This window comes from Solea senegalensis, linkage group LG13, assembly GCF_019176455.1.
Source record: "Solea senegalensis isolate Sse05_10M linkage group LG13, IFAPA_SoseM_1, whole genome shotgun sequence".
NCBI classification, from domain to species: domain Eukaryota; kingdom Metazoa; phylum Chordata; class Actinopteri; order Pleuronectiformes; family Soleidae; genus Solea; species Solea senegalensis.
The window spans coordinates 18,150,359-18,173,686 of NC_058033.1; the positions used below are offsets into that span (position 1 = coordinate 18,150,359).

At 46.5% G+C, this 23,328-nt stretch overlaps 3 protein-coding genes and 1 long non-coding RNA gene across 5 annotated transcripts; 1 reads left to right on the forward strand and 3 right to left on the reverse strand.

The window, feature by feature from the left end:
- Window positions 1–3,498: 3,498 nt before the first annotated feature.
- mrpl22 (mitochondrial ribosomal protein L22) lies at window positions 3,499–6,556 on the reverse strand. Its single transcript, XM_044042747.1, has 7 exons — window positions 6,490–6,556; window positions 6,359–6,401; window positions 5,030–5,168; window positions 4,370–4,435; window positions 4,184–4,261; window positions 3,960–4,029; window positions 3,499–3,827 (listed from the first exon to the last, which is right to left on the reverse strand). The coding sequence occupies exons 1-7, from the start codon at window positions 6,515–6,517 to the stop codon at window positions 3,619–3,621; spliced, it is 633 nt and encodes a 210-aa protein (XP_043898682.1). The 5' UTR covers window positions 6,518–6,556; the 3' UTR covers window positions 3,499–3,618.
- Window positions 6,557–6,621: 65 nt separating this feature from the next.
- gemin5 (gem (nuclear organelle) associated protein 5) lies at window positions 6,622–15,607 on the forward strand. Its single transcript, XM_044042742.1, has 26 exons — window positions 6,622–7,080; window positions 7,426–7,580; window positions 8,319–8,500; window positions 8,756–8,907; window positions 8,979–9,074; window positions 9,160–9,292; window positions 9,375–9,537; window positions 9,680–9,892; window positions 10,411–10,496; window positions 10,592–10,674; window positions 10,765–10,895; window positions 10,995–11,068; window positions 11,156–11,310; window positions 11,391–11,530; window positions 11,846–12,017; window positions 12,088–12,309; window positions 12,378–12,449; window positions 12,538–12,783; window positions 12,890–13,027; window positions 13,133–13,280; window positions 13,505–13,624; window positions 13,694–13,904; window positions 13,972–14,401; window positions 14,475–14,820; window positions 14,908–14,989; window positions 15,070–15,607. The coding sequence occupies exons 1-26, from the start codon at window positions 6,939–6,941 to the stop codon at window positions 15,232–15,234; spliced, it is 4,257 nt and encodes a 1,418-aa protein (XP_043898677.1). The 5' UTR covers window positions 6,622–6,938; the 3' UTR covers window positions 15,235–15,607.
- LOC122779997 lies at window positions 8,395–11,161 on the reverse strand. The gene is made up of 5 exons (XR_006361636.1): window positions 11,019–11,161; window positions 10,397–10,717; window positions 8,974–9,934; window positions 8,814–8,892; window positions 8,395–8,493 (listed from the first exon to the last, which is right to left on the reverse strand). It is a non-coding gene; the product is annotated as an uncharacterized LOC122779997 (long non-coding RNA).
- Window positions 15,608–19,565: 3,958 nt separating the features above from the next.
- cnot8 (CCR4-NOT transcription complex, subunit 8) lies at window positions 19,566–23,075 on the reverse strand. 2 transcript variants are annotated; one of them, XM_044042745.1, is made up of 7 exons: window positions 23,030–23,075; window positions 22,071–22,256; window positions 21,682–21,878; window positions 21,417–21,578; window positions 21,074–21,218; window positions 20,880–20,990; window positions 19,566–20,504 (listed from the first exon to the last, which is right to left on the reverse strand). In XM_044042745.1, exons 2-7 carry the CDS (start codon window positions 22,185–22,187, stop codon window positions 20,376–20,378), a joined length of 861 nt encoding a protein of 286 aa, XP_043898680.1. In that variant the 5' UTR covers window positions 22,188–22,256; window positions 23,030–23,075; the 3' UTR covers window positions 19,566–20,375. The 2 variants fall into 2 exon arrangements, with proteins under 2 accessions (XP_043898680.1, XP_043898681.1); XM_044042746.1 differs by lacking the exon at window positions 23,030–23,075 and adding an exon at window positions 22,375–22,438.
- Between the last annotated feature and the right edge of the window lie 253 nt (window positions 23,076–23,328).

The following is a 23,328-nucleotide window of genomic DNA, read 5'->3' on the forward strand; positions in this document are numbered from 1 at the left end:
GTGTGTATTCAGGTCGCAGACGTTTGTTTGGTTTTTACAACAAAACAAAGAGTTTCACTTTTTACAACAAAACGAGTTTAACTTTTTACAACAAAACAACTAAACGAGTTTAACTTTTTACAACAAAACAACTAAACGAGTTTAACTTTTTACAACAAAACAACGAGTTTCACTTTTTACAACAAAACAACTAAACAAAAAGTTTCACTTTTTACAACAAAACAGAGTTTCACTTTTTACAACAAAACAACTAAACAAATAGTTTCACTTTTTACAACAAAACAAAGAGTTTCACTTTTTTACAACAAAGAGTTTCACTTTTTATAACAAAACAACTAAACAAAGAGTTTCACTTTTACAACAAAACAAAAGAGTTTCACTTTTTACAACAAAACAAAAGAGTTTAACTTTTTACAACAAAACAACAAAACAAATAGTTTCACTTTTTACAACAAAACAAAGAGTTTAACCTTTTACAACAAAACAACTCAACAAAGAGTTTCACCTTTTACAACAAAACAACTAAACAAAGAGTTTTACTTTTTACAACAAAACAAGAGTTTCACTTTTTACAACAAAACGAGTTTCACTTTTTACAACAAACAACGAGTTTCACTTTTTACAACTAAACAAAAAGAGTTTCACTTTTTACAACAAAACAAGTAAACAACGAGTTTCACTTTTTACAACTAAACAAAGAGTTTCACTTTTTACAACTAAACAAAAAGAGTTTCACTTTTTACAACTAAACAACAAGTTTCACTTTTCTTTGTGCAGAGACGACAGAGAAGCTCACCCCACTCTCTCAGGGACAACAGCTGTGCTCACATGTGAGTCCTGTTGGCTTGATGAGGGGGCGTGTCTTGGCAGGCAGAGAGTGGTTGAGTGAGGTTGAGTGCTGTGAGAGGGTGAACTGTGGTTAAATGATTCATAGATATTTATTTACAATAAATCTATATATACTATATATAGCTGCTGTACTATGATGAATTTATGATCAATCACTTTCTCAAAACTATGTCACATGATCACGTCTTTATCTCACTGTGAAATGAAGAAGTGATCATGTGACACAGACACCAGAGACTTTAACGGATGGACATTTGATTAAATGTCTTTTATTAAGTGGCTTCAATGGGTTTTTCTTGCGTAAAGCTGAAGTTTGTAAAGCACTCACTCTCTCCTTTTGAACAGTAGAGGAAACCAGGTCCATGTACAGTGAATTTGGTCAATATGGCTCCTTGCAATAAAGAGTTATTGGGTGCAGTCACTTTCAGCACTGTGACACTGGACATGCAGCATACCCACAGAAAGCTCAGAAACTCAGCGAAAAGCTCATGAAAACCATTCTTATGTTCACCAAACACACACTAAACGCCAAGTGATTGAACCAACAACACTTAAATCTTAAACTAATATTTCTCTGCATTTGACCCATCCTAGAATTAGGAGCAGTGTGCTGCCACACTGAGTAGTTACCTTTCCACTTCTTCATACCGGAGAATCTGCGTAGTCATGTAAAGAAATATCACTCTATGACCAAAAGTCACGGATCCAGCTGCAAAATAAGAACAAAACAACAATTCACTTTCAAGAAATGTTGTCTTACCTTTGTTATTGAGCAAAACAAGCTGTTTTCCCTGCAACAAAACCACTGCTAACGGCTTCACAGCATGCCTTGGGGCTTGTTCCTGCTCTGATTGGTCATTCCTGACAGACATTAGCTCGTTCTGATTGGAGAAGGGCAAATGTCCGTCAAACTACGTCATATGCATTTGCGTCCTTCTGACGCCGCAGACTGATTCTATTGGCTTAGAGGATTAAAACGACCTGTCAATCACCCAGATTGGCCAATCACAGCCGGAGCTCTGGCTCTGAACAGGCTCAGAGAAAAATGCCCCAAATATAATCAAGTTTTTATTCTTTTAATTAGACTATAATAGAATAGAATAATACATCACATGTAAATAACATGTTTTACCCACACAGATAGAGTCGCCTCGGCATCTCTTCACTAAAACCTGTGTAATTTGACTCTGCTTCACTTCAGCACAGCTAATGTCCACATGTTGTCACATGACTTCCATGAAGTTTGAAGCTCCTAATGCACATTTTTAAAGGTGATATTTATTTTAAAATGCAATATTTCTTTGGGCGAGGGAAGAAATCCTTCACTTCTACTTTATATTCTATAATGAGTGTGTATTGCGCTGTGAGAGTCAAACTCTTCTCCTGCTCACACAAACATGTTGCTGTGGTTGTCGTCTCAGCCTGTGTGTTGTTGTCGTTTTCACATGTCAAACCTCTCGTTCACTCCCATGTTAAAACTCTTTTTTATTCTCTTTGGAATATTTACTCTGTCACATGACACGTTGTTTTGGACAGTTAGAAACAGGTGTTTGGAAGGGGGAGGAGTTTGTGCGAGTCAGTCTCTCTCTCTCTCTAAGTTTTAAAGGTTAATTCCTGCACTGATAGTCCATCTAATTTCATCACCGTTGCAAAAGAAAGAGTTATTTTTTAATGTTTGGACACAAGTGATGATCAAACACATCTTTAGTCAGCAGGTGTTCAGTCACCACAGCTCAGGTGTGTGTGTGTGTGTGTGTGCTGAGATGAGCTTCATTTCTCTTTTCTCAGTAACTCACGCAAACAAAACACAACAACGTTTGTCCAGAAAAAACGATGACGTAATGAATGGAAGCAGCGGTTGTGGCACGGGGCCGTCACCAGAGGGCGACACTGACTAATGGAGCAATCAGAGCCATGACTCAGCAGCAGCAGCAGCAGCGAGGAGAACAGCTGATCGTTATCATTAAATTAGGATCATGACTTCTGATGAACCAGAGGAGGCGACACCACATTTGTCCACAAGAGGCGCCCTGGAGGAGCTGACAGATGGGGGTGGAGTAGCTCAGTGGTTGAGAACGGTACCCTGTGTGCAAAAGACTTCATGGTCACAAGTTCAACTCCACCCCTGACAGGTTGTAACTCAATTCCCTTGTAAATCGCTTTGGATAAAAGTGTCTGCTAAATGACATGTAATGTAAATGTTAATGTAAATGTGATGGTAATGTAATGTAAATGAGCTGAAATGTCCAGGTGTTTTAAAGTGTGACCTGATGTCAGCAAGACGTATCTGATTATGTGACAGATGATGATGTGACAGATGATGATAATTTGACAGAAGATGTTAATGTGATAATAGATGGTAACATCACATTATTCCACATATGTAAACTAACCCTGTCTGAAGAGTACTTAGTTAGTCTTTAACTGGTCATGCTAGGTTAGTGATCGGGCTTTGTTGAGTCAGTCCAAACATAAATAGGGTTAGGGTTTCATAAATGAGGTACACACACACACACGTCAATGTCGCCTTTAAAATACCCGAGCGTTTTTCAAGGTGTGTAACATGTACGACTTCTGGGGCAGGAAACGTTGATGTGGCAGTGACCATGGAGGGGGCGGGGTCTTGATGTGGACACCAGAGACATTTAGTGATTTTCTTCATTTTTTTTATTTCACGTCTCTGTTGTTGTTAAAGTCATGTCGACATGGACAGAAGAGATAGATTAAAGTCTCATGACATACATTTATTTACACATACACACAGCTCATCTACAGACTGTGGATGATGGTTCTGTCACGCAGCTTCTGGACGTAGTCTCTCGCCTCGTCCAGACCAGTCCTCTCCTCTGTCCTCGGGGGCGGACCTTCCACCAGCTTCACAAAGTAGTGACAGTAAACTTTGTCCATGACACCACACATCCCGCGACCATGGTAACGGAGACGCTTCAGGTACCGACCTTTACCGGAGAAAGACTCCGCTGCAGGACAGACGGAGACAGAGAGCAGGGATAGATGGGGACAGAGAGGAGGGACAGACGGGGAGGACAGACGTGTCAATTACAGAGTTTATGAGACAGACTGATGTGGGCGGAGCTAGAGCTGACACTCACCTACGTACAGGTTGGACTTGAACTCCACGTGGTGATGTTTGACGGCCTTGTCCTGAGCTTCAAGAAGAACCTGAAACAAACGTTTCATCTATTCATTTGTAACAGACACAAAATGAAGGATGAGATGAGTGACAGACGTGTATCTGCGACCATGTCACTCAAACAAGACATGAACTCCATCATCACTACACCAAATATCAGGTCAGTGTGTGTGTGTGACAAACCTCCTTCATGATCTTTGCTCCTTTCTTGTCATTGAACTCCAGCTGAGCGACGGCCTGGTCGATGCTCAGCCCTCGAATCTGTGCACAAAGGAGAGAAGAGTGAAGCGGCAGCTGATGCTGATGATGCTGCTGCTGCTGCTCCTCCCGTGCCTCGTACAGCGGCTGTAAACAAAGTCCAGGGCTTACCATCTTTGCCAGATACCACATCTTGTCTTTGCTGTATTTAATCTGCCTCCGGCTCAGATGAATCTCCTGGTGAACACACACACACACAAACATACATACTTTAATATATATATATATATATATATATATATATATATATATATATATATATATATATATATATATATATATATATATATATATATATACATACATATGTATATATATATATATATATATATATATATATATATATATATATATATATATATATATATAAATACACATACACACATATATATATATATATACATACATACATAGACATATTTCTAAAGGAGACATAATGCGGGACAATATAGCTTGTATTGATGTACTTCTTTTAGCGTTAAAATGACAACACATGAGCCACACACACACACAGAGACGCACGCCAGAGTAATTATTGTCATTGTTTTATTTCAGTGACCTCTGACCTTTGGCATGTGGCTTAAACTTATGTTTTAAAGGGTTTGCCTCTGGAAAACCTTTGATCTAAAATGCTATAATGCTTTGGGGGAAACGCCGAGTACGTCACAGAATATCCAGATATATATGTGGAGTATCGGCGATCAGCTCACAGATACAGAGACATGACTTAGTCTTGATCACTCAGCCCTCACACACGCAGCAGAGACTCACGGCTGGTCTTAGAGCTTCATCTGGTTTCTGAGGAGGAAACACCTTCAGGTTCCTCCTCTCCCAGGTCTTTGACTCCAGCAAGGCACTGGTGTGGAGACACGACAGCTGCTGAGGACAGCGACCAATCAGAGCCTGGAACCTGGAGACACAGTGGACAGACACAGACATCACTAATTTGTGAGAGTTCAGCTTCTCAGTACCTTAATATACCTAAAAAAAATAGACAAGTAGACAACAAGAGTTTTCATGGTGATGGGAGAATTGGACGGTGGACATCTCAGGAGACTCATGGCAGCGACCATGACGAGCAGGAGCCTTCAGGTGTACCCGGGTATGTAGTAGTAAAAGCCAGATATTTTCTGTGGTATTGTGGACATGTCTCCTTGGAGTTCAAGGACGATGTGACCCTGCTCCCAGACACCAGAAACATGCAGGACCACGACTGAGAAGCACAAAAACGCCTGCACGTGCACTCCAGACACAGACACAAGGTTCAAAACTAAAACTCCAGGAGTGACTTTTAGTTTTTGTTTTTTTAAAACACAGTGATTTTTTTGTACAGAAAATAGTTCAAAGTTCAAATTGTAAAATGTGAAACTGTTTGTTTGTCATTTTAGAGTTCCCATTTTATTAGAAACTTGGAAAAACACAGTAACTGCCTGGTTATAATTATGGCCATAAGAGAGATGATAAAAGTGTGGCTGTGTTATGTAATGACACTATGGTGGGAGGAGCGCCCCCTGTTGCTGAGAACCAGCCTGACAAAACCACTCACTTTCCAGCAGAGACAACGAAAAACAGGTTTTTGTCACTTCTACACGTCCATGTTCATGTATCCTCACTGTTAGACAGACACGTTCGTAAACCACTCACTCTCCTACACCAAAGTCCATGGAGAACATCACTGCTGGTCCTTTGCTGCATCGTGTGACACTTACCTGAGTGACACTTTGTGTCACTCAGGTAAGTCTAAATGATATATTTCATTACATTACATCACATGTCATTTAGCAGACGCTTTTATACAAAGCGACTTACAATGGAATCAAGTACAATTAGCCAGGGGTGGAATGCTCATTTCAAATGCCGAATTAACAAAATAAGACATTTAAACTCAGTGATGGCGGCAGCAGTGGATCAACAACTCCTGTGAACTCCTGTGTGTTGTCATGTTCAAATCACCGATTTTCTCTATGGACTTTGGTGTGACACACAATCACGGTTTCCATGTGTAAACAACATGATAGCATCTCAGTGGCTAACATTGGCACAGCTCATTCGTCCTTCCTGCAGTACGACACGTTAGCCGTAGCTGTGATGCTAATTTACCTGCAGTGAAACGACGCAGACATGTTCCGAATAAAAGCAACACCTGCGAACAAAAACACGAACTCGTCAACGACAAAGATTAACGTCATAAAAACACACACGAGAAATGAACGGAGCTGAACTTCTCTCACCGCGTACTGTCATTGCTGCTGTCGCCATGTTGCATGTTTACGACTCAGTTGGTCGCTGTACGTTCGTGGTTTCCCTTCTTCTCTCGTGAGCTCACATGACGGTTGGCGCATTTCCGCCACCTACTGGGCTGCAGAGGATCTGACGATGAAGGTGAACGCTTACATTTATGTCGACAGCGTTAATTATGACGTGAATTATCACAAACCATTTAAACACGGTACAAATCCGCTGTTACGGATTTGACATTAATGTAATTTAGAAAAAAGGCGACCTCGCCGTGGTTTGACCCAATGAAGATTCCGTAGCCGGCACCGGAAAGGATTTACGACAGCAGCATAGGTCGACTTTACGGCAGTTGATGTCGCCGCTTCGACATGTGAGAAGTTTTGAGTTTGGATGTTCAGACTTCACCAAAGACACATGAGTTAACGAAAACACTCACAGCGCCATGTTTGAACGATCTCTTCCCGCCTCTCCCAACTGGTACTGCTCGCGCTGCAGTGACGTCAGCAGCAGCGGTTTAATGGGATTCGGAGCCAAAAACAACATTTATCTGATTGACGTGTCCGCGTGCAGCTGCAGGGTGGTGGGTGAGTAAACAACCACATGAACCCTTGTTTCAACCGGGGCTCGAACCCGGTTCCTCTTACTGTTAAGTCAAGAGCGCGAACCACTTCACCAACCGTGTGGCCTGTCGTGTGGTTTGTGTCCAAACCACTCATCAGGTGTATTAATACCTTTGAAAATTGGAGGCCACGCCCCTCTTGGTTCAGATTTACTGGATTAATGTTGTCCTGTTTCTTCCATGTAGAAACAGAACAATATTATTATTATTATTGTTGTTGTTGTTGTTGCATACAGTCGTATCTTGTTTAAAAGTTGAACATATCGTGATTTAACGACACTGATGTCATCACACCTGTGCGTTTGTCCAGGTGAGCTGGTCGGACACAGGGACGTGGTGTCGGGTTTCTCCTTCTGCCATCATGAGGGACAGGGTCACCTCTGTGTTAGCTCAGCCCACGATGGGACCATTTGCTTCTGGGACACTAACACCAGGACTCCTCTGAGGGAACTTGCATCTCATCAGGTCAGTGTCCACGTCTCAGGACCATATGTCTTCAGTGGTCGAAAGTGGGATCCTAACGTTACAAAATCTCTTGGAGTGTTTTTGTCTCGTCACAGTCTCTCTGAGCCTTTTTTGTCTTGTCGCAGTCTCTCTGAGCCTTTTTTGTCTCGTCGCAGTCTCTCTGAGCCTTTTTTGTCTCGTCGCAGTCTCTCTGAGCCTTTTTTGTCTCGTCAGTCTCTCGGAGCGTTTTTGTCTTCTCTTGGCGCTTTTGTGTCATCGCCTCTCTGGTTTGATTTGTCGTCACTCTCCCAGAGCAGTTTGTCTTGTCACAGTCTCGGGCGTTGTCTGCACAGTCTCCGGGCGTTTTGTCTCCGCAGTCTCCGGAGCATTTTGTCTCGCAGTCTCGGGCGCTTTTGTCTCGTTGCAGTCTTTCGGAGCGCTTTTGTCTCGTTGCGGTCTCTTGGAGCGGTTTGTCTCGTCACAGTCTCTTGGAGCGTATTGTTTCGTCACAGACTCCCGGAGCGTTTTGTTTCGTCACAGTCTCCCGGAGCATTTATGTCTCGTAACAGTCTCTCGGAGCGGTTTGTCTCGTCAAAGTCTCCCGGAGCATTTTTGTCTCGTCACAGTCTCTTGGAGTGTTTTGTCTCGTCACAATGACTTAGAGCATTTTGTCTCGTTACAGTCGCTAGGAGTGAAACGTTGTGAGTGACAGTGACGAAACAAAGCCCCTCAGTGTGTGTCTGTTGTATCCGCTCTCAGAGTCCCGTGTCAGCGGTGCACTGGTCTCCTGTGGATAAAAATCTGGTGGTGTCGGGTGATGAAAAGGGCGTGGTTATGTGTCACTGGTATCACACTGGAGACACTGGCAGCTTCTTCCCTGAGCCGCGCACCATCTTCTGCCTCAGCTGTTCCCCTCACACCTGGAGCTGTGTGGCTGTCGGGTAAGAACACAGGTTTTCATTGTGAGCCAAAGCAAAGACAAGCCGACCGTCTTTAAATGTCATATTTCTATGCATTTGTGTGAGGTGCTGACACATTTGAGATAAAACATGCGTGTGCATCAAACACTGTATGTAAACTATTAATAACCACACACATATTAAGTGTAAATAACTGGAACTTACAGAACTTAAACATGACACAGTCTTTTGTTCAGAGGCTAAAATCAGTTTCAAATATCTCTTCAAACATTTCAGCTACAAGGACGGAATGATCGTATTGATCGACGTGAGTAAGAAAGGCGAGGTCACGCACCGTCTCCGTGGACACGACGACGAGATCCACTCGTTGGCGTGGGCGCCTCTGCCTGGTGAGAGCGCCCTCTGCTGCCGACCTGAGGACAGTGAAGGTGATGTCAGTTTGGCGCCGTTGCAGATTTGAACAAAAAATGACGACGCTAACGCGTTTTTCTCACCGCAGTCACAAACGGCGTCTTGTCAGAGGAGGACGGAGGTTTGTTAGCTTCTGGCAGCAAAGACCAGACCGTCAGGATCTGGAGCGCAGCCAAGGGCAAAGGTCAGCAGCCATGTTTGTTGGTCATTGATCACGGATCATTGTTCAGGTCACAACAGTTCACTGATCAGTTTCCCATCATCGTCAGGAGTGATGACGCTGAAACTGCCATACCTGAAGAGACGAGGCTCCGCCCTCGACCCCGGGGTCAAAGAGCGACTGTGGCTGAGTGTCCTGTGGCCCAGGGGACGGTCCAATCAGCTGGTGTCCAGCTGCTTCAGGTGTGTCTCCACGCATCTTCACCTCAGAGACTTGATTGATTGATTGATTGATTGATTGATGGGTGGATGTGTGTGTCATCAGTGGCGAGCTGGTTGTGTGGGACCTGACCCGGTCGGGGAAGCAGCGGTGGACCTTGTTGGGGACGTCGTCAGACGGTCAGAACCACAGCAGGATCGTCTTCAACATGAGCTCAGTTCTTCAGGACGACAGAGAGCTGCTCATCAGCACGTCCATGGACCGAGAGGTGTGTCAGAACCAGAACCAGTGTCAAAACCACCAGAATCATTATCCCTGACTGGGTCAGAACTTTCTAACAGGACCTTGTACCAGGCTAACGTGCAGGCTAACCGGTCCCGGTCCAGTCCTAACAGAACCTGTCTCTGCAGATTAAGTGCTGGGACCTGTCGTCTCTCGACTGCTGCTGGACTCTGCCCACACTCGGCGGCTTCGTTTACAAGCTCGCCTTCTCTCCTGTGGGGGCGGGATGTCTGGCACTTGGCGTCGGCGACAACATGATCCGGGTCTGGAACACGCTGACCACCCAGAACCAGTACGACACCAGGTCATTCTGGCAGGGCATCAAGTCCAAGGTCACAGCGGTAAGAGAGGGTGGTGATGCTCAGAAGCTGCTGGTCCTCGCTCTGATCATGTGACAAAGACAAAATGAATTTCACTGTCACAAGTTGAAATTAAGTCACAGAAAAGTGAGAGAAGAAGTGGGTGGGGCACAGAGTGGGCAAGGAAGTTGGAAACTTGTGTCTTGCTTTATGGGAAATGTCATCTCGGCATTAGCCCCAGGAGAGCTTAGCATTATGTCCAGTAGATTAGATAGCTTAGCATTAGCTCCAATTTAGTAGTTAGCTTAGCATTAGCTTCAGGAGAGTAGTCAGCTTAGCAATATGTTCAATTGATTAGATAGCTTAGCATTAGCTCCAAGAGAGTAGTTAGTTTAGCATTAGCTTTAGGAGAGGGGTTGTCTTAGCATTAGCTTCAGGATAGTAGTTGTCTTAGCATTAGCTTCAGGAGAGTAGTCGTCTTAGCATTAGCTTCAGGGGACTAGTTAGCTTAGCATTAACAAAAAAAAGTTAACTTGAATTGCGAACTTTGTTGCCTGCAGTTAGCGTGGCATCCGAAGAAAGAAGGATCTCTGGCGTTTGGAACAGATGACGGTAAAGTTGGAATCTACGACGTTTTCTCAAACAAGTAAGATTGAATCTTTTTTCTGTTTTTGTGCGTCGTCGTGGTTACTGTGTCTTTTTGAGAAAAGTATGAGAATCTCAAAGTTTCTTCTTCTTCAGGCCGCCACAGGTTTCCAGCTCGTATCACAGGAGGACTGTGTACACGTTAGCGTGGGGACCGCCCGTCCCCCCGATGACGTCCGGTGAGTCCCAACACACTGTCCACTCGCCATGACTCAGCAGAATCTGCAGAGAAAAACATGTTTTGTGTGTGTGTGTGTGTGTGTGTGCAGTGGCAGGAAAGGCGTGTCACTCTCTGTACAGCTGTGGCGGTGAAGGCGTCATCCTGCAACACGACCCGGCGAGGCTGAGCGGAGACGCCTCAGACGTAGACTCACTCATCAGGGACAGCAACAACATCAGGGTGAGGATGAGGAAGATGAAGAGGGTGGAGCCAAACAGTGTCAGCTGATCATTTATACTGTGTGTGTGTGTGTGTGTGTGTGTGTGTGCGCGCGCGCAGCACAAACTCTCTCCACACACTGACCTCAGCTGGAAGCCTGATGGGAAAGTGGTTGCCATTGGCAACGAGGACGGGTGAGTGGTCTGGCGTCGTCTTCTAACCCCAGTTGAACTTGTGGGTCATGTGATCCGGGTCAGAATCATAACAGTGTTGTTGCTCAGGTGCGTGGACGTGTACGTGGCTCCGCCTCTGAAGCTGCTCTGCAGTGTGCAGCAGCATCACAAGATCATCAACACGTTGCGCTGGCACCACGACCTCCTCGCCTCCGGCTCCAGCAATGCTGTCGTCTACGTCCACGACCTGCGTGCCGTCATAGGTGAGAGAGGGGTGACTCCGCCCACGTCACATGACTGCAGCTGCTGTGTGGTCCCTGATCTTTTTGTCATTTCGGTTCAGAGAATCCTCCGGACAGTCCGCCAGTGCTGACGGAGCCGTACCGCAGGCTCTGTGGTCACACGGCCAAAATCACCGACATGGCATGGAGTCCTCACCACGATGCCCGACTGGTCACCGTGTCGTACGACGGCACCGCACAGGTGTGACTGAAGTCTGTGAAGCACTCACTCCCCCACACACACACACACACACACACACCAAACCTCAGAGAGAAAATCAGTGATTTTAGCTGCTGCTCCTCTGCTGCCTCGTGTAGTCACTCCTGTGAAATGTGTCAAATACCGAATTAGACAAAATAAGACATTTAAACTTAGTGATGGAGGCAGCAGTGGATCAACACCTCGTGTGTGTGTGGGAGAGTGAGTGGTTCACAAACCTCTGACAACATGAAGTAAAGAAACCTTCACTTTGATCTTTGTTGCGTGTTCACACTGAGGTCACATGGTTGTGTTCAGGTGTGGGACGTCCTGCAGGAAGCCACTGTCGCCAACTACCGTGGTCACACGGGTTACCTGCTCTGTGTGGACTGGTCACCTGTGGACCCGGACCTGGTCTGGACCGGAGGGAAGGACTTCACAGTGCAGGAGTGGAGCATCTCCAAACAGGAGTTCACCAAACCTCCCACAGGTGACACACCTCCTCCTCCTGCTCCTGCTCCTCCTCCTCCTCCTGTTTAGTCACAGTCATGTGGTTTCAGGGAAGAAGCTGGTGGAGCTGAAGGAGAAGATGAAACAGAAGAAGAAGAACAAGAAGAAGCCGACGTCTGCAGGCGGAGCCATGGTGTCTGCAGGCGGAGCCATGGCGTCGCCACAGGTGAACGGGGAGAAAGTAACAAACGAAGAGAAGGCGTCGACAGGTCAGGAGGCGTCAGGTGACGAAGATGAAGTCGGCTCAGTGAGCAGCACCACACCTGCAGCAGGTAACACACACACACACACACACCTGAGCAAAAGATTGCAATTTAACCAGCAACCTTTTCTGTTTTAGCTTTGTTTGAGACGCAGAAGAAATCATCATCATCATCATCATCTGTTGCTGCGAAGATCAAAGACAGAACAGGTGTGTGTGTGTGCGTGCGTGTATGTGTGTGTGTATAACTTTGTGTGCGTGTGTGTGTATAACTGTGTGTGTGTGTGTGTGTTTTCAGACCTGATGATGAAGAGGAAGAAACCTCGCTCTCTCCTTCCTCTCAGTTCGTCCATGGACCAGCGTCCAAGAGAAGACCAGCTGCAGGACTGTGTCTCTCTGTCCACATGTCTGTCCACGCTGCGACGCCATGACGCCGATGGTCAGACTCCGCCCCCTGGAGGCTGTGTCCCCGGTGAAGGACGGCACCTGAACCTCGGTCTGTACTGTGACCGCGCCGCGCTGCACAGACTGCTCCACTCTGAGGGTGAACCACTGATGACATCATCATCGTTAAAGCTCCAGTCTGCAAGTTCACTTTAGTGTCAGCAACCGTTTGTTTTCCTGTTAATGGTGTGTGTGTGTGTGTGTAGAGGATGCTCACCTGGAGGCGTGTCACTTTGACTCAGTGGTGTACCTGCGCCTGTGGAGTGGGGACCTGCAGGGAGCGCTGCAGCTGGCCACAGAGAGAGGAGAGCTCAACGACCACCTGCTGTCCCTCGCACCAATGGGTGAGGACAACTCCACTATATGTCCTTCAACATTTCACCCGTTACTCACACTGACTCCTCCCCCTGTGTGTGTGTGTGTGTGTGTGTGTGTGCGCGGTGGTACAGCGGGTTTCTCAGCGTGGCAGCGGGCAGTGCAGGCCTTCGTGCAGCAGCTGTGTTTACAGGATCAGCACCTGAAGGCGGCGTCTCACCTGCTGTCAATCAACCAGGTGCACGAGGCGGTGGAGCTGCTGCTCACACACAGACTGTACAGGTGAGTGCAGTCACCACACACACACACACACACACACAGGGGCGCTGTGGTATGGGGGCATTTAATGCCAGCACATACTGAAAGGCCTGAACCTTTCAGTATGATGATGATGATGATGATAATAATAATAATAATGATGATATCAATAATATCATCATGTAATATATAAAAACATAGCTGTGAGGACTAATGCTAACACACCTCTGTGTGTGTGTGTCTGTCAGGGAGGCGGCGACCCTGGCTCTGGCGCGGCTGCAGGTGGACGACCTCGCCCTGAGGCGTGTCTACAGCAGCTGGGCATCGTCTCTGGAGAAGGACGGACATTTCTCGTCCGCCGCCAAGTGGTGAGAACCATAAAGACTCAGCCGCTCTCTTCCCGTCTGTCGCCATTTAACCTCGTCTCGCTCCCGTAGTTACCTTGCCGCCGGTGCCGTTTTCGATGCCGCCAAAGTGATCGCCAGGAAGAACGATGTGGCGTCGCTGAGGGCGGCGGCCGACGTGGCGAGGATTGGCGGCGAGCTGGCTCTGGCTCGGGCACTGGCACTGCGCTGCAGTAAAGAGCTGGCGGCGGCGCAGGATTGGGTCGCGGCGCAGGAAGTGGTGATGTGTCACGGCGGACTGAAGGTGAGGGCCGAGCAAATCGCGGCGCCGAGCTAACGTTTGTGTTTTATTGACGTGGTGCTCTCCGCAGGTTCACCAGCTGCACCTCAGCGTCTGCGAGCTCGCTGCCGCTGCGCTGGAAGACGCAGCCGCCGTCTCTCCGTCCTGCATCTCCCGTCACTCGTGGGCTTCGCCCGCCGGGGGCCATGCCTCCCTCCTGGATCGGGTGAGAGACGTGTGGGAGGAGCAGTTCGCCATCTCTGAGCGGTCGACAGGAAGTCATGGCGCCGCAGCATTGCTGCAGGAGCTGCGATCCATGGAGAGTCCGACGGCGAGCACTCACGCCAGCGTCGCTCAGGTGCTGCTGATGTCATCGCTCCACCTCACCGCCGCCGCCCTCTGCTGGCTGCTGGACGATGATGCTCAGCTGGTCATGTGTCTGTGGCGGGCGGTGACATCACTGACGGATGCCGGAAACTTCAGCGTGTCGGCGGGAATCTGCCGGCGACTGTTTCCACACGGTATGACTCTCCACTGCTCTGGCCACGCCCACAAATGACATCATCACTGACCCGTGACCTTTTTCCTTCTCAGGTGACGTCAGCGCGTTTTCCACCAAACGTCCAAAAACACTTCACCTCACGGACGACGCGGCGCACGCCAGAGACAGCCTGCACGCCGCCATCCTCTTCCACCGCCTGTACGAGCACTGGTGGACGCACGAGACGACGGACGATAAGGGGGGCAAGGCGCGGGACGTCCCTCGCCTTCAGGACGGAGGCGTCTGGTCTGGTGATCTGGCGCTGCTTGTGTGCGAGCGTCACGCCGCCCTGCAGGACAGTCGGAGAAGAGTCAGCGAGATCCAGGAGCAGCTGAGTGCCATGGTGACGCAGCACAGACACGCCCACGCGTCGGAGGGACAGGAGGATTCTGGGAAACGGTGAGGAGTTGGTCATTGGCCGGTGATTAGATGAGTTAGTTAGCGCGAGTTAACGAGTTTAACCACCGCTTTAACTCGTTTATTTAGGTCTGACGAGACATTTCTGTCTTTGTCTGTGAAAATGTCCACGATTCAGAGGACGGAGGACGGACTGGAGGACGACGTCAAGGTGACATCACACACACACACACACACAGACACGCACACAGAAACACACAAGCACACTCACCTGTGTCTCCTCCCCCTCAGAAGTTTCCTCGTCCTGACGTCGTCGAGTGTTGTCTCCTCCTCCTTCACGTCTCCAGATCTTCAGCGTTTGTCTCCGAGTCTCTGCAGGAACGAGCCAAAGAGCTGCTGCGAAAATACGCACGCACTCCCAAGTCCCTGAACGCATCACAACGTTTCCTCACCTGAACCTGAACATATCACGACGTTTCCTCACCTGAACGCATCACGACGTTTCCTCACCTGAACCTGAATGCATCATGATTTTCCTCACCTGAACGCATCACGTTTCCTTGCCTAAACCTGAACACATCTTGATTTTCCTCACTTGAACCTGAATGCATCACGAGTTTCCTCACCAGAACCTGAATGCATCACGAGTTTCCTCACCAGAACGCATCATAACGTTTCCTCACTGAACCTGAACGCATCACGTTTCCTCGCCTGAACATGAACGCATCATGTTTTTCCGCACCTGAACCCATCATGTTTTTCCGCACCTGAACGCATCACCACTTCCTGTGTAAAAACGTTTTGTTAAATAAAAAATGTTCACGTGTGACGGAGCGGTGTTTCATCTCTGACCAGCAGGAGGCCCTGGAGTGAAGTCACCTGTTGCCGGGCAGATTTTCTTCCAAATTTAAACTGAAAGTTTGTCACAAGATGAAACATTTGAACTTTAATCTGAATAAAAAAAAAAACACTTTCTTAACGCAGTAACTAACCATTTTCTAAAAACCAGAACTGCAAAGAGAAAAATTACACACACACACAGACCCACATGCAGAGATTAACATTCATGGCGCATTTCCACCGGCTCTACTCGCCTCGCCTTGGCACGACACGGCACGATTAGGTTGCATCTCCACAACAAAAAAGTACCTCCTTAACGTGGGCGGAGTCATCCCTGCACGGCTGAGTGAAACTGCGGTGACTTCGTTTTATACGCGACACACACACACCAGTGTAGTTGTTGGAGATTAACCCACGTGGTTGTTAAGTAGTTAGTGATCTACAGTTCGGCGCTGTTTGGCTTGATTTCTGTGTGGGACGTCTCTTCCTGTGACTGGACTCTGGCCAGTCAGCGGCCGGCAGTCTGACCAATCATCGCATACTACTATGCTCGTGGAAATGCGCCATAAGAACAGTGGTCACTCCGTGTCAGAGTGGGAGTGGCTACGCTTGCTCCACACTGAGCTCACATTTCTGGTTCCCGCCCCCTCACACCTGCAGTCTAACAGTGGGAGGAGCCGACAGCTGAGTTCTGTAAACTCAAACAGATTGCAGTTCTCACTTGTCAATCAAACCGAGAGGGCGGGGCCATGTGATCGTGTTGTAAAAACACAAAGGATCTGTTTCTTTGTAAATCAGTTAAGTTCTTTATACAGTATATCACAAAAGTGAGTACACCCCTCACATGTTTTTACATTTTTAATTATATTTTTTCATGGGACAAAACTCAAGAAATGACACTTTGCTACAATGTTAAGTAGTCTGTGTGCAGAATGTAAATTTGCTGTCCATTCAAAATAACTCAACAAACAGCCATTAATGTCTAAACTGCTGGCAACAAAAGTGAGTACACCCCTAAGTGAAAGTGTCCAAATTGGGCCCAATTAACCATTTTCCCTCCCCGGTGTCATGTGACTCGTTAGTGTTACATTTGGCGTTATCGCTCTCACACTCCTCATTCTGCTCACTGAAAGTTCAACATGGCACCTCATGGCAAAGAGGATCTTAAAAAACATAAAGATGGCCAAGGCTATAAGAAAATTGCCAACACCCTGAAACTGAGCTGCAGCACGGTGACCAAGACCATACAGCGGTTTAAGAGGAGAGGTTCCACTCAGAACAGGCCTCGCCATGGTCAACCAAAGAAGTTGAGTGTACGCGCTGAGTGTTATATCCAGAGGTTGTGTATGGAAAATAGATGTAGAAGTGCTGTCAGCATTGCTGCAGAGGTTGAAAGGGTGGGGGGTCAGTCTGTCAGTGCTCAGACCATACGCCGCACAATGCATCATATTGGTCTGTATGGCTGTCGTCCCAGAAAGAAGCCTCTTCTAAAGTTGATGCACAAGAAAGCCTGCAAACAGTTTGCAGAAGACAAGTAGACTAAGGACATGGGTTACTGGAACCATGTCCTGTGGTCTGATGAGACCAAGATCACCTTATTTGGTTCAGATGGTGTCACGTGTGTGTGGCGTCAACCAGGTGAGGAGTACAAAGACAAGTGTCTCTTGCCTACAGTCAAGTATGGTGGTGGGACTGTCATGGTCTGGGGCTGCATGAGTGCTGCTGGCCTGGCACTGGGGAGCTACAGTTCATCGAGGGAACTATGAATGCTAACATGTACTGTGAAATACTCAAGCAGAGCATGATCCCCTCTCTTCGGAAACTGGGCCACAGGGCAGTATTCCAGCATGATAGTGACCCCAAGCACACCTCCAAGATGACCACTGCCTTGCTAAAGAAGCTGAGGATAAAGGTGATGGACTGGCTGAGCATGACTCCAGACCTAAACCCTATAGAGCATCTGTGGGGCATCCTCAAACGGAAGGTGGAGAAGTGCAAGGTCTCTAACATCCACTAGTTCCGTGATGTCGTCATTGAGGAGTGGAAGAGGATTCCAGTGGCATCCTGTGCAGCTGTGGTGAACTCCATGCCCAAGAGGGTTATGGCAGTGCTGGAAAATAATGGTGGCCACACAAAATATTGACACTTTGGGCCCAATTTGGACACTTTCACTTAGGGGTGTAGTCAATTTTGTTGCCAGCAGTTTAGACATTAATGGCTATCAAGTTATTTTGAATGGACAGCAAATTTTCACTGTTATACAATCTGTACACAGACTACTCAACATTGTAGCAAAGTGTCATTACTTCAGTGTTGTCCCATGAAAAGATATAATTAAAAATGTATACAAATGTGAGGGCTGTACTCACTTTTGTGATATACTGTATCTGTGGATGATTTTTTTTTTCATGTTGTCATAGTTGAAGTAGAGTCGAAATGGATATATATAACTATTATATATTCAGGTGCTGGTCATATAATTAGAATATCATCAAAAAGTTGATTTATGTCAGTAATTCCATTCAAAAAGTGAAACTTGCATAATGTATACATTCATTCCACACAGACTGATATATCTCAAGTGTTTATTGCTTTTAATTTTGATGATTTAGCTGACAACTAATGAAAACCCCAAATTCAGTATCTCAGAAAATTAGAATATTACTTAAGACCAATACAAAAATATGTTTTTTAGAAATGTTGGTCAACTGACAAGTATGAACATGGGAAGTATGAGCATGTACAGCACTCAACACTTAGTTGGGGCTCCTTTTGCCTGAATTACTGCAGCAATGCGACGTGGCATGGAGTCGATCAGTCTGTGGCACTGCTCAGGTGTTATGAGAGCCCAGGTTGCTCCGATAGTGTCCTTCAGCTCTTCTGCATTGTTGGGTCTGGCGTATCGCATCTTCCTCTTCACAGTACCCCATAGATTTTCTATGGGGTTAAGGTAAGGCGAGTTTGCTAGCCAATGAAGAAAGGGATACCATGGTCCTTAAACCAGGTACTGGTAACTTTGGCATCACTGACTGTGGAAACTTTACACTGGACTTCAAGCAAGGTGGATTCTGTGCCTCTCCTCTCTTCCTCCAAACTCTGGGACCTTGATTTCCGAAGGAAATGCAAAATTTACTTTCATCAGAGAACGTTACTTTGGACCACTCAGCAGCAGTCCAGTCCTTTTTGTCTTTATCCCAGACGAGACGCTTCTGACGCTGTCTCTTGTTCAAGAGTGGTTTGACACAAGGAATGTGACAGCTGAAACCCATGTCTTGCATACGTCTGTGTGTGGTGGTTCTTGAAGCACTGACTCCAGCTGCAGTCCACTCTTTGTGAATCTCCGCCACATTTTTGAATGGGTTTTGTTTCACAATCCTCTCCAGGGTGCGGTTATCCCTGTTGCTTGTACACTTTTTTATACCACATCTTTTCCTTCCCTTCGCCTCTCTATTAATTTGCTTGGACACAGAGCTCTGTGAACAGCCAGCCTCTTTAGCAATGACCGTTTGTGTCTTGCCCTCCTTGTGCAAGGTGTCAATGGTCTATCAAGTCAGCAGTCTTCTCCATGATTGTGTAGCCTACAGAACTAGACTGAGAGACCATTTACAGGCCTTTTTAGGTGTTTTGAGTTAATTAGCTGATTAGAGTGAGGCACCAGGTGTCTTCAATATTGAACCTTTTCACAATATTCTAATTTTCTGAGATACTGAATTTGGGGTTTTCATTAGTTGTCAGCTAAATCATCAAAATTAAAAGCAATAAACACTTGAGATATATCAGTCTGTGTGGAATGAATGTATACATTATGCAAGTTTCACTTTTTGAATGGAATTACTGACATAAATCAACTTTTTGATGATATTCTAATTATATGACCAGCACCTGTATATATGTATACAGTTATATATAAAATAAATATGTTCAAGAATACACAGACAATAATAATCTATTGTTTTTCATGTTTATTTGACAGAGTAAACACTAGGTGGCGACAAAACAGCCACAGATAACAGGAACAGACTGTGTCTCAGTTCAGGGAAGAGTTCTCAACAGTCCGTCGACAAACCTGACCGGTAGGGATGGGTCACTCGGGTCGGGCTTCCCTTTTTCATCTGCAGGTTGTAAATGTTTGTTGTGAATCTTTGCTGTTCACATGTGAAGAGTGAATCTGCAGAGGGGCGGAGCCTTGGTACAGAGAACACAAAACACCACGCTTCCATCAATGGGAAAATGTGTGTGTGTGTGTGTGTGTGTGTGTGTGGGGGGGGGGTGGGTTTAAAGACCCACGGGTCGTTGAGAACTCTAGTCCAGGGTCTGGATCCACTGTCCTGTCAGGAGGAAGAGGAGGAGGAGAAGTGACGACTTCCTGTCGTCACAGCTGTGACATACATTAGTTTGTTTACGATGGAAAAAGCACAAACACAAAGTAAAGTGTTTTTTGTTCCATTGAAAATAGAAAACATTTAATAAACAGTTTAAAACAAAATAAAACAGGGTTTTTTTCACTGTTAAAAGTTTCTGAAAAAAGCTAAAACTTTTTCTTTTTTATTCATCAAAGTTCACACTTTCATTTACACATGAGGAGGGGGCAGAGTCACGCTGTGACATCACTGCAGGAGGCGGTCCCACACTGCCAGAAATCAAACGGGTTTAAAAAAACTGAATGTTCCCAATGTTTACGTTTCAGTCTCACAGGAAGTGACGTTGTGGCGTCTGCTGGTCCGTCGGGGTTTAAAACGTCGTTGTCATGGCGACCATCAGTGCTTGTTATTTGTTTCCTCTTGACTGGAACCGGAGACGCCATTCTGCGGTTGCGTGGAGCCCGAGCCGAGGCCGTACAATCTCCCACAATACTTAGCGTCGTCGATGTTGTCTTCAAAAAAAAGCTGCGAAAAAAACAAACAAACAAACAAACCTTGTCGTTTTTTTAAAAAAAAAGAGTTTCACTCGGCACCTTAGGTCCAAAAACGTCCCCATTGAAAACCATTATAAATTCATGATGTGTTCAGGGACATGTGAAAGGATTGTGTGATGTGTTCAAGGACGCGTGAAGGGATTGTGTGATGTGTTCAAGGACGCGTGAAGGGATTGTGTGATGTGTTCAGGGACAGGTGAAGGGATCGTGTGATGTGTTCAGGTACACGTGAAGGGATTGTGTGATGTTGGTAAAAAAAAGGACAAACTTATTGAATGGCAGTTTCTGTGTGTTGTGGTGATGTGAGTGTGTGTTTCCACAGTGAGCCTGCAGAGGGTGCACTGACCTCCTTCATCCTGAAGAACGCCATCCCAGTGAGCAGAGAGTCAGAGCCGGCCTGATGCTGTCGCCCGATCCTCTTCAGCTCCAGCTGATCGGCCACTTCCTGCAGCCCGCCCTGCACTCACGCACACACACACACGTCAGCGGTCACACACAGAGCACAGAGACTCCGTCCCCTCTGGCTCCTCCTCCTCCTACCTTCAGGTTCTTGCAGCTCTTCATCAAGTACTTGACGTCGTAGATGGCCGGAAAGAAGAGGTTGAGGATCTGGAAGAAGTCGTGTTCCTCTTCCGGCAGCCGCGCGTCCGTCAGCAGCTTCACCAGGTAACCAAAGTCGTAGCCACTGCACGCGGGAAGTGACATCACAGAGTGTTTATAGACACACAGCAACAGGCGCCGGAACATTCATGTCACATGACTAACGTGTGTTTCTGTTTCACACGACTTTTCCCACTCGATGTGTCGTCACATCATGTTTAAGTCCATGCCCACATCACTCACCTGTGGAAGGAGAGCCACTGGACACACCCATATCACTCACCTGTGGAAGGAGAGCCACTTGACGTTCTCACACAGAACCAGACCCGACGTCATGAGCAGCTCAGCGAAGTAAAGCGTGTCGATTCCTTCTTCTTCATGTTTCTTAAACTGCAGTCCTGAGTTCTGCAGCAGGTCTATGGAATCCTGCGAGTACATGTCCTCACTGCAACACACACACACACACACACACACACACGTAACCATGACTAACCAGGACAGGTCCTGGTCCCTCCCCCTCACAGGTCCTGGTCTTGTGTGTTACGTACGTGAGGTTGAACTTGAAGTTGAACTGCCAGGTCGTGGTCCCGGTGGGTGGATAATCTCCGTCCTCGTTCATGAAGGTCAGTCCGAGCTGGATTATCTTCAGCAGGTCCACATTACATCGCAGCAGCTGGTACTGATAATCCACCGTGCTGCGGAACTCGCCGATGGGCCGGACCACCACGCCGGGGAACTCTGTGTCCTGACCACACACACACATACAATAATGTAAACCTGGTTTCTGACTAAATACTCGTGACTTCTTCAAAGTTATTCATGCATTCACTGACTAGTCATGAATGAAATTACATGATTAACCTCAACAGCTTGTAAACACTGAAATTGACCGACTGTTCATCAACAGTTCATCGACTCATGGTCGCGCGATCGTTACCATGGCGATGAAGTTGTAGCTCTGGATGATCTGGCGTATCTTCCTCATCTCGTTTTCCACGTTACTCGCCCACACCTCGCAGATGATCTGACTCGAGTCGGTCAGTGCGGCCGGCATGACGGCGGCGCTGCAGGAGGGGGAGGAGTGAAGAAACAACTCTCTGAGAGGAGGAGCCAAAACTCAGCTCTGAAAAACGAAAACAACTTTGATTATTCACATATAAGTTCATCTGTACAGTTAATAAAACAATTTTTTTTATGAAGTAAACAATGAAAACGTTGCTTAATTAAATTTACACACTTACTCTATGGTGTTACTTTATTATGACATTACTTCCAAACACAATCAGAAGAAGAGTTGATATTATGGTCTGTATTTATATAGAGCTTTTCTAGTCTTTACACGAGCTTTCACCCATTCACACGCTGCTACATTGAGTGTCTTTGCTCGTGGACACGCACACACGAGCTGCTATCACATCAGAAAATGACTTGTGATACTTAAGAGTAAATATCCTGAAGTAATATTATAAAAAGTGACATTTTCTGGTCACATACTCTGTAAGCATCACTTTAAGGTACTTTAGTTTCCATGGCATCAGGGAAGAGTTAGCCTGAGGATCGTTTGTAGCATCGAGCTAACGCAACTGGCTGTGACGTCAGAGTGAAAGAACTAAACTCCTCATAAAGACTGCCTGAGCAGGGATAAAAACCACGTTTTATATGTACTCGCTGATGTCACAGTTTGATTGTTATTAACGAGCAGCGAGCTAAGTGTGCACGAGCTAACACGGGCTAACCCTCGCGGATGCTAACGAGGATGCTAACATATAGCAGAGGCGCTACCATCAAAACAACGTCACCGAAAAAAAGCAGGTGAACGGAGTCACAACGTCACGCGTCAACACAAACACACAGCGACAGTTTGACGAATAAAAGGAGAAAAATAGTGGAATTTACCGCAGACGTGAGCCACAAAGCTAACAGCTAACTGCTAAGCGTACTGCCTCTGTTTTCCTCCTTTTCTTCTTCTTTATGTTGACAGGGTTTTGCCGCTGCCCCCTGTTGGACAGGAGGAGCGACGACGTGAAATTAACCTCTGAGTCACGTGGCCGCTCACAAGCAGATACGAACAGAAAATTTCATTTAAAAAAATAACAGGGTTTTTCTTCAAATGACGTCCATGTCACGTGATGCATTGAAAACCTCAGTCACGGAGTTACGTTATTTCCCATTGTTACGTTAGTTATTCTCACCGC